Source organism: Durio zibethinus, chromosome 13, assembly GCF_047325235.1.
Source record: "Durio zibethinus cultivar Kanyao isolate XHJ-2024 chromosome 13, ASM4732523v1, whole genome shotgun sequence".
Taxonomy (NCBI): Eukaryota; Viridiplantae; Streptophyta; class Magnoliopsida; order Malvales; family Malvaceae; genus Durio; species Durio zibethinus.
The window spans coordinates 18,034,701-18,049,276 of record NC_143174.1 but is presented as its reverse complement, the minus strand read 5'-3'; the positions used below and the strand labels follow the sequence as shown (position 1 = coordinate 18,049,276).

General features: G+C 31.7%; 1 protein-coding gene and 1 pseudogene across 1 annotated transcript; both read left to right on the top strand.

Moving 5' to 3' along the window:
• The first annotated feature begins 6,982 nt into the window (after positions 1-6,982).
• On the top strand, positions 6,983-14,032 carry LOC111302518 (uncharacterized; annotated as a pseudogene).
• Positions 10,609-13,139, top strand: LOC149515374 (uncharacterized). The gene is made up of 4 exons (XM_089742500.1): positions 10,609-11,777; positions 11,881-11,956; positions 12,043-12,970; positions 13,055-13,139. Exons 1-4 carry the CDS (start codon positions 11,766-11,768, stop codon positions 13,137-13,139), a joined length of 1,101 nt encoding a protein of 366 aa, XP_089598626.1. The 5' UTR covers positions 10,609-11,765.
• Positions 14,033-14,576: the final 544 nt, after the last annotated feature.

Below are 14,576 nucleotides of genomic sequence, written 5' to 3'. Positions count from 1 at the left end.
GTAGGAGATCTTGGTGAAGATGGATAAGACGATCGGGTAGTTGATTGGTAGAGAGATGCAAAGGTATGGTTCATCGTGTGGTGGTACGTAGGGTAGATAGGTCAAGAGTAACTTCTGAATTACTGCCCCTCAAGACTCACAACTTGAGTCACACTCTTTTTTTTCTTAGGTGTTCTTTTGAAAGATTCACATCTTTCAAGCTTGCCATTTTTAATAGCGTTTTCACTAATCTCTTTCGAAATCACCATATCAATAAAGTTTTTAGTTGCATTTTCGATCATCCTCTTATAATAAGGCAACTTTAGAGTGCTCACAAACAACATAATAGTTTTTTTCTCTATTAAGGGATATTGTACTTAAACAGCTACATCTCATGATCTTTGGGTATATTGTTTGAAGGATTTGGATTTTTTTTATCGCTTGTAAAAAAAGTGATTTGAGGCCATGTCGATAATATGATGATACTGATTAATGAAGGATCAGGTCAAATTTTTTAATATTTTTATTCAAGTCTCATCCAACTGGACATACTATCTTACTACAAACCCAGTTAAACTGTCCTAAAAGACATGCATAAGTAACTTTTCATTACTAGCATGTACCGTTATTTTACGATAGTACATGGTGATATGCGTGATAAGACATTTGGTACCATCGTATTTTTCAAACTCTAGTACTTTAAACTTTGGTAGCATTATCATATCTGGTACTAGGCAAAGTCCCACTGCATCTATGGATCTATAAAAATCTATTCCCTCTACAGCCTTCAATCTTTCCTCAAGCTTGTTTATAGCCTAATTAGTTTTAGAATTCTCCAAGAGCATAGCTATCTGTGGCTTTTCTTTCTCCTTAACTTTATCTGCAGTAGGAAGTTGAATGAGCTCAGCTACCTTTTTAACAAAGATAGGATTATCATAGCTTTGGACATTCTCATGATGTGGTACATAGGTCACTCTTGGATAGCTATATTTCAAAAAAGCTGCCTGTTAAGGTTGGAAGAATGGTGCGTTTTGATTTTGTTGTGGACTGAAGCCTAAAAGATATGTTGAGTTAGTAGCTTCTTGTGAAGTATCTCTTCCACTGATTTCCCCATATTTACATTTTTTAAGGCCTCTAGAATTTGGGTCAACATTCCCTCTAATGCTTCTTAAGCTTTTTTTTTTTATCTTTTTAAGGTGGCTTGTATTGTCATATTCCATCTTTCTAGCTCAATCCCGAGTATTGTATTGATGTGTAGCTATTCTTGCACCTCAGTATCACAATTGAAAATTCAATGATAATGTTATAAATGAATGAATGAGTGTGATTCAAATGCATGAAAAAGAAAAAAAAAAAGAAAAGAAAAGAACATATTTTCCCTGTAAAAGAAATTAATAAAATGAAACTTTCATTTATTTTACAGGAGTTTGTTTTACATCAAACATAATACTGTTCCTCTACAAAAATGCCTAACTTGCTCATATTGGTTTTTAGCTTTTTTAATGAAGTTCAATAGCTTCTGTCCATGCTTTTTTGCTGGTGTAATTGAAGCTTTTAGTGCCTTAACCTTTTTTGCCACCTCATCTACTTTGATCATAGCCTTACCTATTTGAGCAATGAGGAGCTCTATGTATCTCTATCTTTTCAACCTTTTTCTTTTGCCATACCACACCTGATAAGATAGCTCTCTGTGCCTTTTCGTGAGGATTCTGACATGATTTTTTTATTCATTTAACTTTGATGTTAGGGTCAGAATGTAGTCTGAAAGCTATTGATTCTCCTGCTCAACCTCTATGAAAGCATTTTCTATTTGTTCACACTCTTCTTTCAGTTCTTCATTTTTACGAACCAACTTTGTGTTATTTATTTTTTTGGCTTGTACCTATATGCACAACCTCTTACGCTTTTATTGTAGCTCTTTCATCTTTTTAAGGGCATCATCTTATTCTCTAATAACTTTTTAGGCCTTACTGTATTCATTGGAAATTTTATGGATTTGGATTTCTAATTTTTTACTTTATTCTGCCACTGATCCTTTTTTCCTTGTAGCTTTAAAATTTCTTGCTTCAGTTTCTCCTTCTTCATTTTATGCTCTAACTCAGAAAGCTTATTGTCTGACTTTTAGCCTACTGGCAAATGATGATCCTAAAGCATAAATGTAGCCTCATAACCCTTCTTATTTCTCTAAATTAGATACCCCTAAGTGACTTTATTAGTGAATGACCCTGGGCTTACTCTTTTGGGCTTCTTTTAGGCCTTAATCATGCATCAATCTTCTGAAAAGTTTTGGGCTCCCCATATGAGTAGTCAAATTGGCCAAGCTTACAGGTTATAGGAATAAATTGTTCAGCACCTTGTTGTTTTCTTACCATCATTGGTGCATAACTTGTTGACCTCCATAGGCCTAAAAGTGGAACCCTTGTCTCATCTCCACATTGATACAACATAGGTTCTCTATCCATCCACGGAGCTAATCATTTTACTTGACAAACTGTGAGCCCTTGTAGCAAAGATTTCCACTCCTTTTAAGTTTTTGCCTTTGGCCAATTACTCTGACAGAATTCTCTAATTGGACTTCGAGTGTGGAAATAAAGTTTGATAAAAGTACTTTTCTTACATTTAAAATGGCTCTTCATCCATACAAATAATAAGGGTACGTAACCCATGAAAGGTGCTTTGTCCATCTGCCAACAAAAATTTAGAGACTTGATAGTTTCTACCAAGATAGCTGGTGAATGATTACACCCCCTTTCAATCTGCTCAAATAGATCCACCATTTTTATCTCAATGTATCCTAAAACCTTAGGGAAAATGACCAACCCGTATATGGCTAGAGAAAATGCATTAATTTCCTAATCATCATCTGGATGCTTAATAGTGAAATCCTAAAAAACCTCTCATAGAATACCCTTGTTATCTCCTTTCTCTCGAATGTATGAATCTATGGTTTCCTTTCCCACTTTTAGCATCTGACCCAAGTTCCTACGACTTCCTAATTTGTGTTTCTTCATGTATATTCTGTCTGGATACAATAAATGCATACCCATCAGAGTTGAATACTCTTCTATAGTTGGTATTATATCAACCTCATTAAAGATGAAACATTGGTAGGAAGGATCCCAAAACTATACCATCGCCCTAATAAGTGAGTAGTCAACCTCCACTAACATGAGATGTGCAATATGCCCAAACTTCTCACAAAAAGTCTTCTGCCTTAAAGGGGTTATACTATTCCATACATCTAATAAGCATTTCAGATCATTATGTTTAAGAAGTAGGCAGACTTCTCCTGATAGTGTAGGGACATGACCAAGTGGCAAATGGTCTCCTTCTTCTAGCTGCCTCTTTTCTGATTCCATCCTCACCTCTATGGGAGAGTCACATTTGAACAACATAGATGAGGCACAAACTTGACATTCTATGAAATCCATAAGGGTTTTTGTTGAAATAGCTTTGGGATAAAAATACTATGCAATTTGTAAAAATGTTCATGAATATGTAAAAATGTTCATGAATGTACAATAAAACATATAGTAAACATAACAACATGACTTAGAATTTTGGATTATTTACAAAGGATGGAAAGACAAGGCTCTATCTATGGTTGGGTTTTTAAGGTTGACTATATGCGATTTAGGTTAATTCTAAAAGGCCTCCAAATTGTTCCTTACATCATGATCTATTACAGACTAGTAAGACATTCCAATCCTCACCCATCATAGGCTACAAGCGAAAAAGGTTCAATTTGAGTAGGAGTGTTTTCGCAGGCCCATGTAAAAACATGAAATCTCACGAGGGCATAGGTACTTCACTCCCTCTTAAAGGTAAACCCAGGTGAAGGGATTATGTTATGCACATGCAAATGAATGATAGATATATACAGTAAATAAATAATTAGGCAAATATAAATGATGAAAAAAAAGTAGGTATACACAAATGAAAAGGAAAATAAATAATAAAACAGATATAAGCAATAAAAGGGAATAAAATAATTTCAAACTTATTAAGCAAGGCTTGGATAATAAGAAATCATTTACTGGCTTGACTTTCAATGTCCCTAGTGGAGTTACCAAACTATCATAACATATAGATCCGTGGACCTACCACTAGACATTGATGAAAAAGAATCGCCACCAATCTTTTTTGGTTATATGTGATTGGCCATCTGATTGAATCTGATCTGTAAAATAAATGTTAGGTTCAGGAATTGGTTATGCATGAGAAATGTTGTAACACCCCCACAACATCCATTCGAAAGATGTTATTAGTTTGATTTCAAATTATCCAAGCTGTGATCATTTTTATGATTTATCAAATAATTTAATATTAAAAATTAACCCTAAAATTGGCTCAATAGTTTGATAGCAATTTAGGATAATTCTCTCACCTCAGAAGTATTCATGGAGACTAGTGTCCCACTCTGAAGATGCTCCGTCGTCGGATTTATTAATTTATTATAAAAAAATAGTGTAACCTCCCAATAGTTTGGTATGGCTCACTTCAAAGCAATCCTCCAATAGTTTAGAGGATGAAAACTATTTTTGTTTATTTGAAAAAATATATTTTTTAAAGGATTTTTTTATTATTTTTTATCATTTTTTCATCAATTTTTTAATTATTTTTTTACTTTTTTATTTTTTATTTTTTTTTTTGGAAATAAAAATTATAGAAATAACCTTTTTTTAATAAAACCAGAAAATAGGAAAATAGGTTTAAAATAAAATTAAAAAATCAAATCAAATCAAAAAATAAAAATAAAAATAAAATGGAAAAAAAAAACTTGCGATCGGGTCGGGTCAAGGCGTGGGTTAACACGCGGGTCACTGGGTCTACACACGGATCCTAGCTTATCCAAAACGATGCCGTTCAACTGTCGTATAAAAGCTAAGCTTCAACACTTTTCTTCACAAGCCTTCTGTTCCTTCTCTCTTTACCCCAACTTTTCTTTGCCTTCTCTCTAGAGCTACTTGAAACTTCAATTAGGGATCATAATTCCATCAATTTTTGAAAATATTATCAAAAAATTCAATCAAAATCTATTGGTTTCTAGAAATCTTGCTAGATTCTAGAAATATTGTCGGAATCTCGTTGGAATCTCACTGAAAACTTCAAATGGTCACCGAAAAATTCATTGAAAAATTCATGTTCTTCCCCAAAACCCAAAAAAACCTAGAAAACCTAGATTTCTTCAAATATTTTTTAGATTTCTCCAAATTTCAGCCAAGTTACTCCCAAAACCTCCCAGAATCGTTTTTAGCTTTAATCCTAACCCGTAAACCTAAAATCGATCCTACAATTCTCGATTGAACTTCAGAACCCAAAATTAAACTACTAGAACCCTTTCTACCCAGTATTTCCTAAAAATTTTTTCACAGTTTTCTTCCCAGATTTTTTGTATCTCTCTGTGTGTTTTTTTTGTAGAAATTAGTCTAATTTATAGGCAACCTTAACAATGATTTTAGGAAACAGACAGAATCAATCCCAGGCTTGAATCCTGAGATTGCATTATGTCCAGCATGATATCTAGTCCAAAATCCTAGTAATTTGATCCTGTGTTTGACCTAGGGATTCTGATCCCGATTCTATTGTGCAAGTGTGGATTGAAACAGAAAAAAAAAAAAAGTAACAAAGAAGAAAAAAAGAACAAAAAAAATAATAATAATAACAAGCTATCCACTTAGGTCTGGACCCAAATGGGTTTAACTGAATCGAATATTGATGGGTCTAATTGGATCCAGACACAAATAGGTGTCTATGATAGGGATTAGTTGTAGACAATTATTCAACTAACATTTAATTCATTTACATATATAAATTAAAAAGAATTCCAGCAAGTACATCAATCGTATACAAAAATATTAGATGGTTGAAAGATACTTTTTTATCCAAAAATTAAAGCTAGATTTGGTCCGAACAACAATAAGAAATAATCAAGTAGTATAGAAAAAATATTATCCTTGCAAAACCAAAAAAAAAAAAATGTTGAAGTCAGTGTTTTTTATAGGTTCGAGTGTGGGTTGAAAGGAAAAATAAGTTAATCATTTATCGTCATAAAGTATTTTGTTGAAAACAAATACGAATTTAAGAGTAGCTAAAGGAATAGATATACAATCTAACTATGCAATAATATACAATCATACCATGAATTTCAAAGAAACTATGTACATTTTCCATAAAAAATGCATCAAGGAAAAACATGTGTATTACCTTTTTGCGTGCATTTTCAACTTAACTAAAGCTATGTATTTAAAATAAATGCATAACCGTTCAATGATTACCTATGCATATTTTAAGAAGCAGACAAGTGGAATGAAAAATATAAAACAAAGTAGTCTCGATATAATGCACATAAAATATGGGTTTAAATTATTGAATAGTTCTTAAGCAGTTTAAATTTACTTTTTTGTGCATGATTTCACTTTCACTACCTTTATATTTGACATGAAATTCATTGAAATGTTATAAATCAAACCTTTTTCCATATTTTTGTGAAATATATCATGGGAAAATTAACAACTTATCTTACAATATTAGAACAATTGTCCTTTGCAATTAAACCAACAAATAATTCACATGGAATATACCATTAAGATAAATAGTAACAGCTCAACTTTTGTAAAACCAATCAATCTATTTCTTTTGTAGAAAGAATACCCCTTTTAAGCTAGTAACTCTTATGAGAGAGATACTATCAATTCATACTAAAAGGAAGGAATTCTTAGAATTGTTGATTACCTGATTAGATGTATCAAAAGTTTCAACCAATAAAATAGCAGCCAATCGAGTAGGCTATGCACCTTAGCGGGATGTTATTCACTATAAGCAAGAGCAAGAGTAAGAGTATTTCCTCATAAACCACCAAAGACTTGAATAATCAGGAAAAAAATATACATAGTTTTGCCTGTTTTACATTTTCCCTTGTCTTTTTCTACCATTCGATTTACCATGAAAGTGTCTATAAGAGACTGAGAGCAAGCATCTTTACGTGTTTCGTATTCTGTGTTGTTTTCCTGTCTGTCTCGTCACCTTGAAAAACATATTGATTTTTCTTTTTATGTATTCCTTTAGTTTCATTCTCTGAAACCCTCCCTGGAAAGGGTTCCCTGCTTAAGATTCATCAAAAAAGAGAAAAAAGTAGCAAAAATGCTTCTACGAAGCTCATCAACACCGATCCTGAAAACGTGCATTTCTCAGAGCTCTGCTGCGGCTGACTCTGGTCATAGGATCCCATCAAACCGATTTCCTTGACAGCCTCACCGATCAACAAAATCCAAAGAACATCTTCAGATAGCAACATGAAAGAAATCGCTATTCCAAAAAGGCAAAAGCTACCCGTCAGTCCGATGGGTTCTCCAGATTCGGTTAAAGAAGGAACTAATTCCAGCTCAACAACTCTCTCCCTTTCCGGTGGCGGTGATAATGGTGATGATGTTGGTGGCAGGGATGGAGCAGAAGCGTTTGGGGATTGGGGTCAAAGGAAACAAGGAATGGATGAGTACTACCAGAATATGATCAAAACTTACCCTGGAGAGTCTCTTCTTCTTACAAACTACGCTAAATTCTTAAAAGAGGTGGGAGAATTAAAAAAAAAAAAGAAGTCTAGTCTTTTTCGTTAATTTGATTGGTTCCTATATTTTTTGTGCAAGTTTATCTCGTTTGATTCATTAGGTACGAGCAGGGATTCAAAAAATGGGTTGATAGCGGAATAGCGGCCGCAAAATTGCGGTAGCGCTGCCTTCCGCCACCGTTAATGTATAGAAAACGGTTGAAAAATTCATTCCCATCAAAAACGGAGAATAACGGCCGCAAAATAACGGCGTAACGGGCAATAGCGGTAATAACGGACCGTTATTGTCGTTATTCCGTTTTTCTACTCACGGATCTAATAGTTTTAACAAAAAAACAAAATTTTACGCCTGCAAAATAAAACAACAAACCTGCAAAAGTAAAAGTAAAAGCCAAATCAAAAAATAAAGCTCACAATCTCAGATCTTTATCATCAAAAAAAATTGTAAAACGAGCTAGAAAACAGAGTTTCAAGTTTCAACCATTCAAACGGCATTTTCGGCATTCAAATTCAAATCAACCTCAAGTTTTCGATCAACATTCAAGAATCAAGATCAAACAAGGTAAGAAAAGAAAGTTAAATTACCTTTTTTTTTTTGTAAAATTTTTGTAAAATGATCGATCTGTTGTGTCTTGTGAGAGTTTGAAAGATGAACGAGATCTGTAGATACTAGATAAGTCAGCAAGTGATAGTGATAAAGGGATGTGAGAGAAAATGAGAGACGAAAAAAAAAATTTTTTTTTTCTGGAAAGCCAGAGAAAGTAAAGACGAAGAAGATGATGAATAGTAAAATGAAATGTTTCTAGAATGGTCTCGGCTCGGTTTGTTGAAAGAGTCAAACAGATTGATATATTTAGGGACGTGGAGAGATTGGAGGGGGGTGGGAGGATTAGGTGTGGTGGGGCGTTGGGGGGGAAGGTGGGGAGGGATTGGGTGTGGTTTGGGTGTGGTAGGGTGTTGGGAGGAAGGTGGGGAAGGATTGGGTGTGGTGGGATGTTGGGAGGGAAGGTGGAGAGGGATTGATGGGGTGGGTAGGGATTGAGTGTGGTAGGGTGTATAAAAGGTGGGATTGAATTTTTTTATTTAATTTTGTAATTAATTTTTAAAAATTTTTTAGATAAAATTTAATTAGTGGTTTTGAAAATTTATAATTAATATAATATATAGATATTTTAAATGAAAATTTTGATAAAATTTTTTGTATAAGTTAGATGAAAAATAATTAAAATTAAATATTATATTTTGATTGTGTTATATATTAATTTATAATTTTGCATATGAATTTTAATTTTTTTTGTTGTTTTGATATTTATATTATTGTCAATTCTTTTGATATTATATTAATTCTTGTTATTTTTGTGTAATTATTGAAGATTGTGTTTATTATATAATTATTAAAAGTTGTTTGTGATAAAAAAAATTTTATATCAATTATTGTATCAAAAAAATTAAGTTACTTAACAAATTTAGCATTTTATGATCTATTATTCTTATTAAGATTAAAAACTAAAAAATAAAAATATAGGTTTGAAAATTTTATTAAAATATAAGTTTGAAAACTTTTAATTTTTGAAATTTTTTTTAGATAAAATCTAATTAGAGGGATTGAAGATTTATAATTAAAAAAAATAAAAGATTAATAATTTAATATGATATACATAGAGATTGTAGATGAAAATTATTGATAAATTTTTTATATAAGTTAGACAAAAATTAATTAAAATTAAATATTATATTTTGATTGTGTTAGATATTAATTTATAATTTTGTATATGAAATTTAATAATTTTTTTTGTTATTTTGATATTTATATCGTTGTCAATTCTTTTAATATTAGATTAATTCTTATTATTTTTGTGTAATTATTGAAGATTGTATTTATTATATAATTATTTGAAGTTATTTGTGATAAAAAAAATTAATATCAATTAGTGCATCTAAAAGATTAAGTTATTTAATAATATTCTTAAGATTAAAAACTAAAAATTAAAAAATTTAGCCTAAAATCAATTTTTAATGATGTAATAAGTAATATTAATATTTCTAAATATAAGTTTATTTTGTTTTTATATAAAATAGTAAGTATGTCACCACGTGAAGAGTTCCCGAGTAAAGGAGTAAAGGGCGCGCCAAGTGATGATATAGGTTGGCATTTTGGAACACCTGTGCCAAATACAAGAGGAAATGTTTCATGTAAACTTTGTGGTAAAGTTGTAAAAGGAGGAATAACACGTTTCAAAGAACACATTGCTCATAAAACTGGCAATGTTGCACCATGCCCCAACGTTACTGGTATGTTATGTTTTTTTAATTTCTTTAAAAATATTATTGTTAATTTCTTAATAAAAATTATAAAATTACATAAGCATGTGCAACTAATTTTTTCTTTTTTTTAAAACTATATTATTAATAGGTATAGTAAGAGAAAGCATGATGAAACTCCTTCAAGAAAGCAAATCAAAAAAGGCTGACAACAAAAGAAGAAAAAATGAATTTTTATCACAGTTAAGAGGGGAAGATGATTATGAAGGATTTATTGATGAAGACATTGCTACTAGACAAGCCATGCGAGATAGTATCCAATCACAACATGAGTGGCACAGAAGACAAGAATTCAGACAAAGAACTAGTGGTTGGAGTAACATATATGAAGAAGGACGAAGCTCTCATGGTTCAGTTGCTGAATATTTTGAAGAAAAAACAAGAACTCCAAATGAGTCTGAATTTTCATTAAGGGGAGCTGTTCCTGAATTGGTTAGAAGTAAAAGTTCAAGACAACCAAAAGTAAGTGATTCATTTCTAAAGACATTAAGAAGAAAAATGGGTGAATTAGTATCAAAATTTTTTATATATGATCGACTTCCTTTTCAATTAGCAAATTCCCCATGGTTGCATAATTTGATTTCTGTGGCAGTAGAAGTTGGCCAACATGTAAGACTTCCAACACCTTATGAGGTCTCAGATGTGTATTTAGAGTCTGAGTATCAACAAGTTCATGAATGGGTTAATGGATTAAAAGCTTATTGGAATGAATTGGGTGTCACTTTAATGTGTGATGGTTGGACCAATAGTTTGAATCAAATGCATATCATTAATTTTCTTGTTTACTGTAGTAAAGGGACTATTTTTTGGAAATCTATAGATGTCTCAAGTGTTCGTAGTAGAGATACAAACTTTTACTACAGATTATTAGATGAAGTTATGGAAGAAATTGGAGAAAAATACATTGTTCAAATAGTCACTGATAATGAGGCAGCACTTAAGGCCGCAGGAAAAAGACTAATGGAGAAGAGAAAACATTTGTATTGGACAGCATGTTCAACTCATTGTTTGGACTTGTGCCTTGAAGATATTGGGAGGAAAAAAAATGTGGCAAAAGTTTTGGATGATGCAAAGAAAGTGACTTGTTTTTTATACAATCACATTTGGACTGTTAATTTGATGAAGAAATATACACAAGGGAAGCAAATACTTCGTCCTGCTCTTACCCGATTTGCCACTCATTTCATACAATTAGAAGAAATAATAAGACAAAAGCAAAGTTTGAGAGAGATGTTCAATTCAAAGGTTAGTACTTAGTAATTAGTACAATTATTTAAATCTAGCATCTTTTTATAATATTATTATTTTAAAATATTAATTTAAAATATATTACTCTAAAAATTTATTGATGAATATATAGGAATTTAAAGATTCAAAATGGGGACAACAAAAGTCAGGACCTGCTTATGAAGTCAAAAAAATCATTTTAGGAAAAGATTTTTGGAAAAAAGCAGGTGATATAATAAAAGTTTATGAGCCTTTGGTAAAAGTGTTGCGCCTTGTGGATGGTGATGAAAAACCAACAATGGGCTTTATTTACGAGGCTGTGGATAGAGCTAAACAAGCAATTCAACAAACTTGTCGTTATTCTGCTGAATATGAAAAGATTATTGACAATAGATGGAGTTTCATGCACTCTGACTTGCATTCAGCTAGTAAGTAAACCAAGAATATAGATGGTATTTAAAAAATATGTTTATTTTTTATACTTAAATTGCTTATATATTTATTTTTTATTCCTTTAATATAATATTGTTATAAATTATGTTTAGGTTACTATCTAAATCCACAATTTCAATTTGGAGTGGAACATTCTGCAAATGTATTTAAGGAAACATTAGAAGGTATAAAAGCAGTTATTGAAAGATTAGAACCTTCGATAGATACTCAAATCAGAATGATTAATCAGGTTAGTATTGAATACTATTTTATAACTTTAACATTTGTTTTATGTATTAAAAATTAAATTATTTTTTATTTATTCATTTATTATTGTATTTTCAATGATGTAGTTGTTATTATTTCGAGACAAGCATGAAACATTTGGTAGTCCACAAGCACAAAGAGCTTGGAAGCAAATGAATCCAGGTAAATAGTAAGTTAAATAATTATAATTTATTTATATTATTTAATTGTATAGCCCATTGAAATTTAATTTAAATAATTTTATACAGCTGAGTGGTGGATGATATATGGCACTTGTGTTCCTGAATTACAAAAACTAGCAATCAAAGTGCTTAGTCAAACAACATCTGCATCAAATTGTGAACGTAATTGGAGCACATTTAGCTATATTCACACCAAAGCAAGAAACAAATTGAAGTTTGCAAGACTCCAGAAACTTGTATATACCTATTATAACATGAGGTTGAGGATGAGACATCAAAAAAGAATGAGCATTGATGAAATAAATAATAGTTTTAATCCTATTAGCCTTGACCATATTTTTGAAGATGATGATCCACTAACAGAATGGCTGCAAGAGAAAGAAAATCCTCTATTAGATGGTCAAAACTCTGATTGGTTACCTGCAGATAATTCTGATAATGAAATGAATGTTGAACAATCACGTCAATCTCAAGAAAGGAATGTATCTCATTCAAGTTCAAGTCCAACACCAAGTCAGAGTGATGATGGTGGTGGTTTAAGTCCAGATGATGATGGTGATGGAGATGATGATGGTGATGGAGATGGTGATGGTGATGGTGCGAATTTTGGTGATAATATGGATGCAAATCGACCTTACAGCCCACTTGAAGGAGAATTTGGGCTTGCTGCTACTGGTGGACTTTTTATTAATATGGCAGAATACGGAGGAAATCCATTTGCTGAATCTAGTGAGGATCAAAGTGCACGTACAGCTCGATCAAAAGGAAAAGCAAAGAAGCACCACTATGAAATTTCTAGAGGTTCTTCATCTTCAGGTGAGAGACCAAATTCTAGTAACTTTGAGTATAGTGAATCATCTGCTAGTGCTCAAAGACATTACTATCCACCAGAACAACATAATTTTCAACCTCCTCATGGTTATCCACCTCCATATGGTTATTATCCACCTCAAATGTATCCTCCACCTCCTCAAATATATCCTCCACCTCAAATGTATCAGTTACCACAAATGTACCCTCCACCACAAATGTATCATCCTCAAATATATCCTCTACCTCAAATGTATCAAGAACAAAGGTCTCAGGGATGGAGATGGAGTCAACTTGGCTCTCAAAGTGAAGATAGAGAATCTGATCTTCCTCGTCATTCTACCATGTGGTAAATTTGAAATATGTATCAATAATTGTAGTTGATGGAATTTGAAATTATTATATTTTTAAGTTTGTAATTTTATTAAATTAAATGCTTGGTATTTAACATATTATGTTTTGTTAATATTTGATTTGTCTAGAATTAATATTGAATATGAACTTGGCCAAAAAAAATTTTATGGATAAATCAAATATGAATGCTTTTTATAATCTAAATAAAATTGTGAATAATTTTTTTAGAAAATAAAAAACATAGAGTGTCATAAACTATTTTTAAAATCATTGAATAAGAGTTTTTATAATTATAATTATAATTATTACATTTTATAATAAATTGTGCAAAAAAAAAAAAAATTTCACGACCGTAATGACCGCAGTGACCGCAATTATCTCCGTTATATCCGAAAACGCGAAAAATGTTACGCAACCGAAAACGTGACCGCGACCGTTATTTAAATCCCTGGGTACGAGGTGATCTTGTGAAAGCTGAGGAATACGAGAGAGCGGTTTTGGTGAAACCAGATGACGGTAAAATTTTATCAATGTATGGAGATTTGATATGGAGTAACCATAAAGATGGAGCTCGTGCTCAATCTTTTTTTGATCGAGCTATGCAGGTCTCTCCTGACGATTGGTATAACTTTTTCATCCCTTTTAATTTTGCCAACTGCAACCACCCAATTTCTTCTTCAATTTTTCATGGACCTTAGAATTGTTAAATTAATTCAGCCATGTCCTTGCATCTTGTGCTGGATATCTATGGACTGCTGATAAAGGAAAGGAAGAACAACAAGAGGAAGGGAAAGATAAGCAGAAGAATGAACATCAAAGCAATGGTACTAAACCATACATAACCTTGCAACATGCCCCATTTTCCCCTCATTTAGCAGCTGCTTCTTATTAACCCTTGCTCAATTGTGGTTTTTTTTTTTTTTTTCATGTCTTTGTTTTCAGCCATTATGTAAAAAAAAAAAAAAAGAAACGAGTCCGTTTTGTATATATACTATTTGCTCGGAGAAATTTCCGAAATGAAAATTTTCTTTGAACTGAATTTTGTACCCTGTACAGCACTAAATTCTTTCTTTATTATACGTATATAATAAGTTATGAAACAATACTCTGACAATATATGAAATAATTTTCCTATATATATATATATATTTCTCTCAATATTTAATGTAAGTACAATTATTTTCAGTAAAATGTATTTGTTAGTTAGATCAAGGATGGACATGTTTATGAAAATAAGCTATGACAAGCTCAAAAAGATCATACAGGTAATTTGAAATTGGATATCTAGTTCAATAGAAATGATACAAATGTTGTAGTGAACTAAAAATTTTTAAAAATGATTCCAAAAAACCAACAAGTGGTTGGTTCAATCGGGTAAGGTCGTTTTTCTTGATTAAAAAGTTTTTGATTCGAATCCTATCAGATACAACACATCT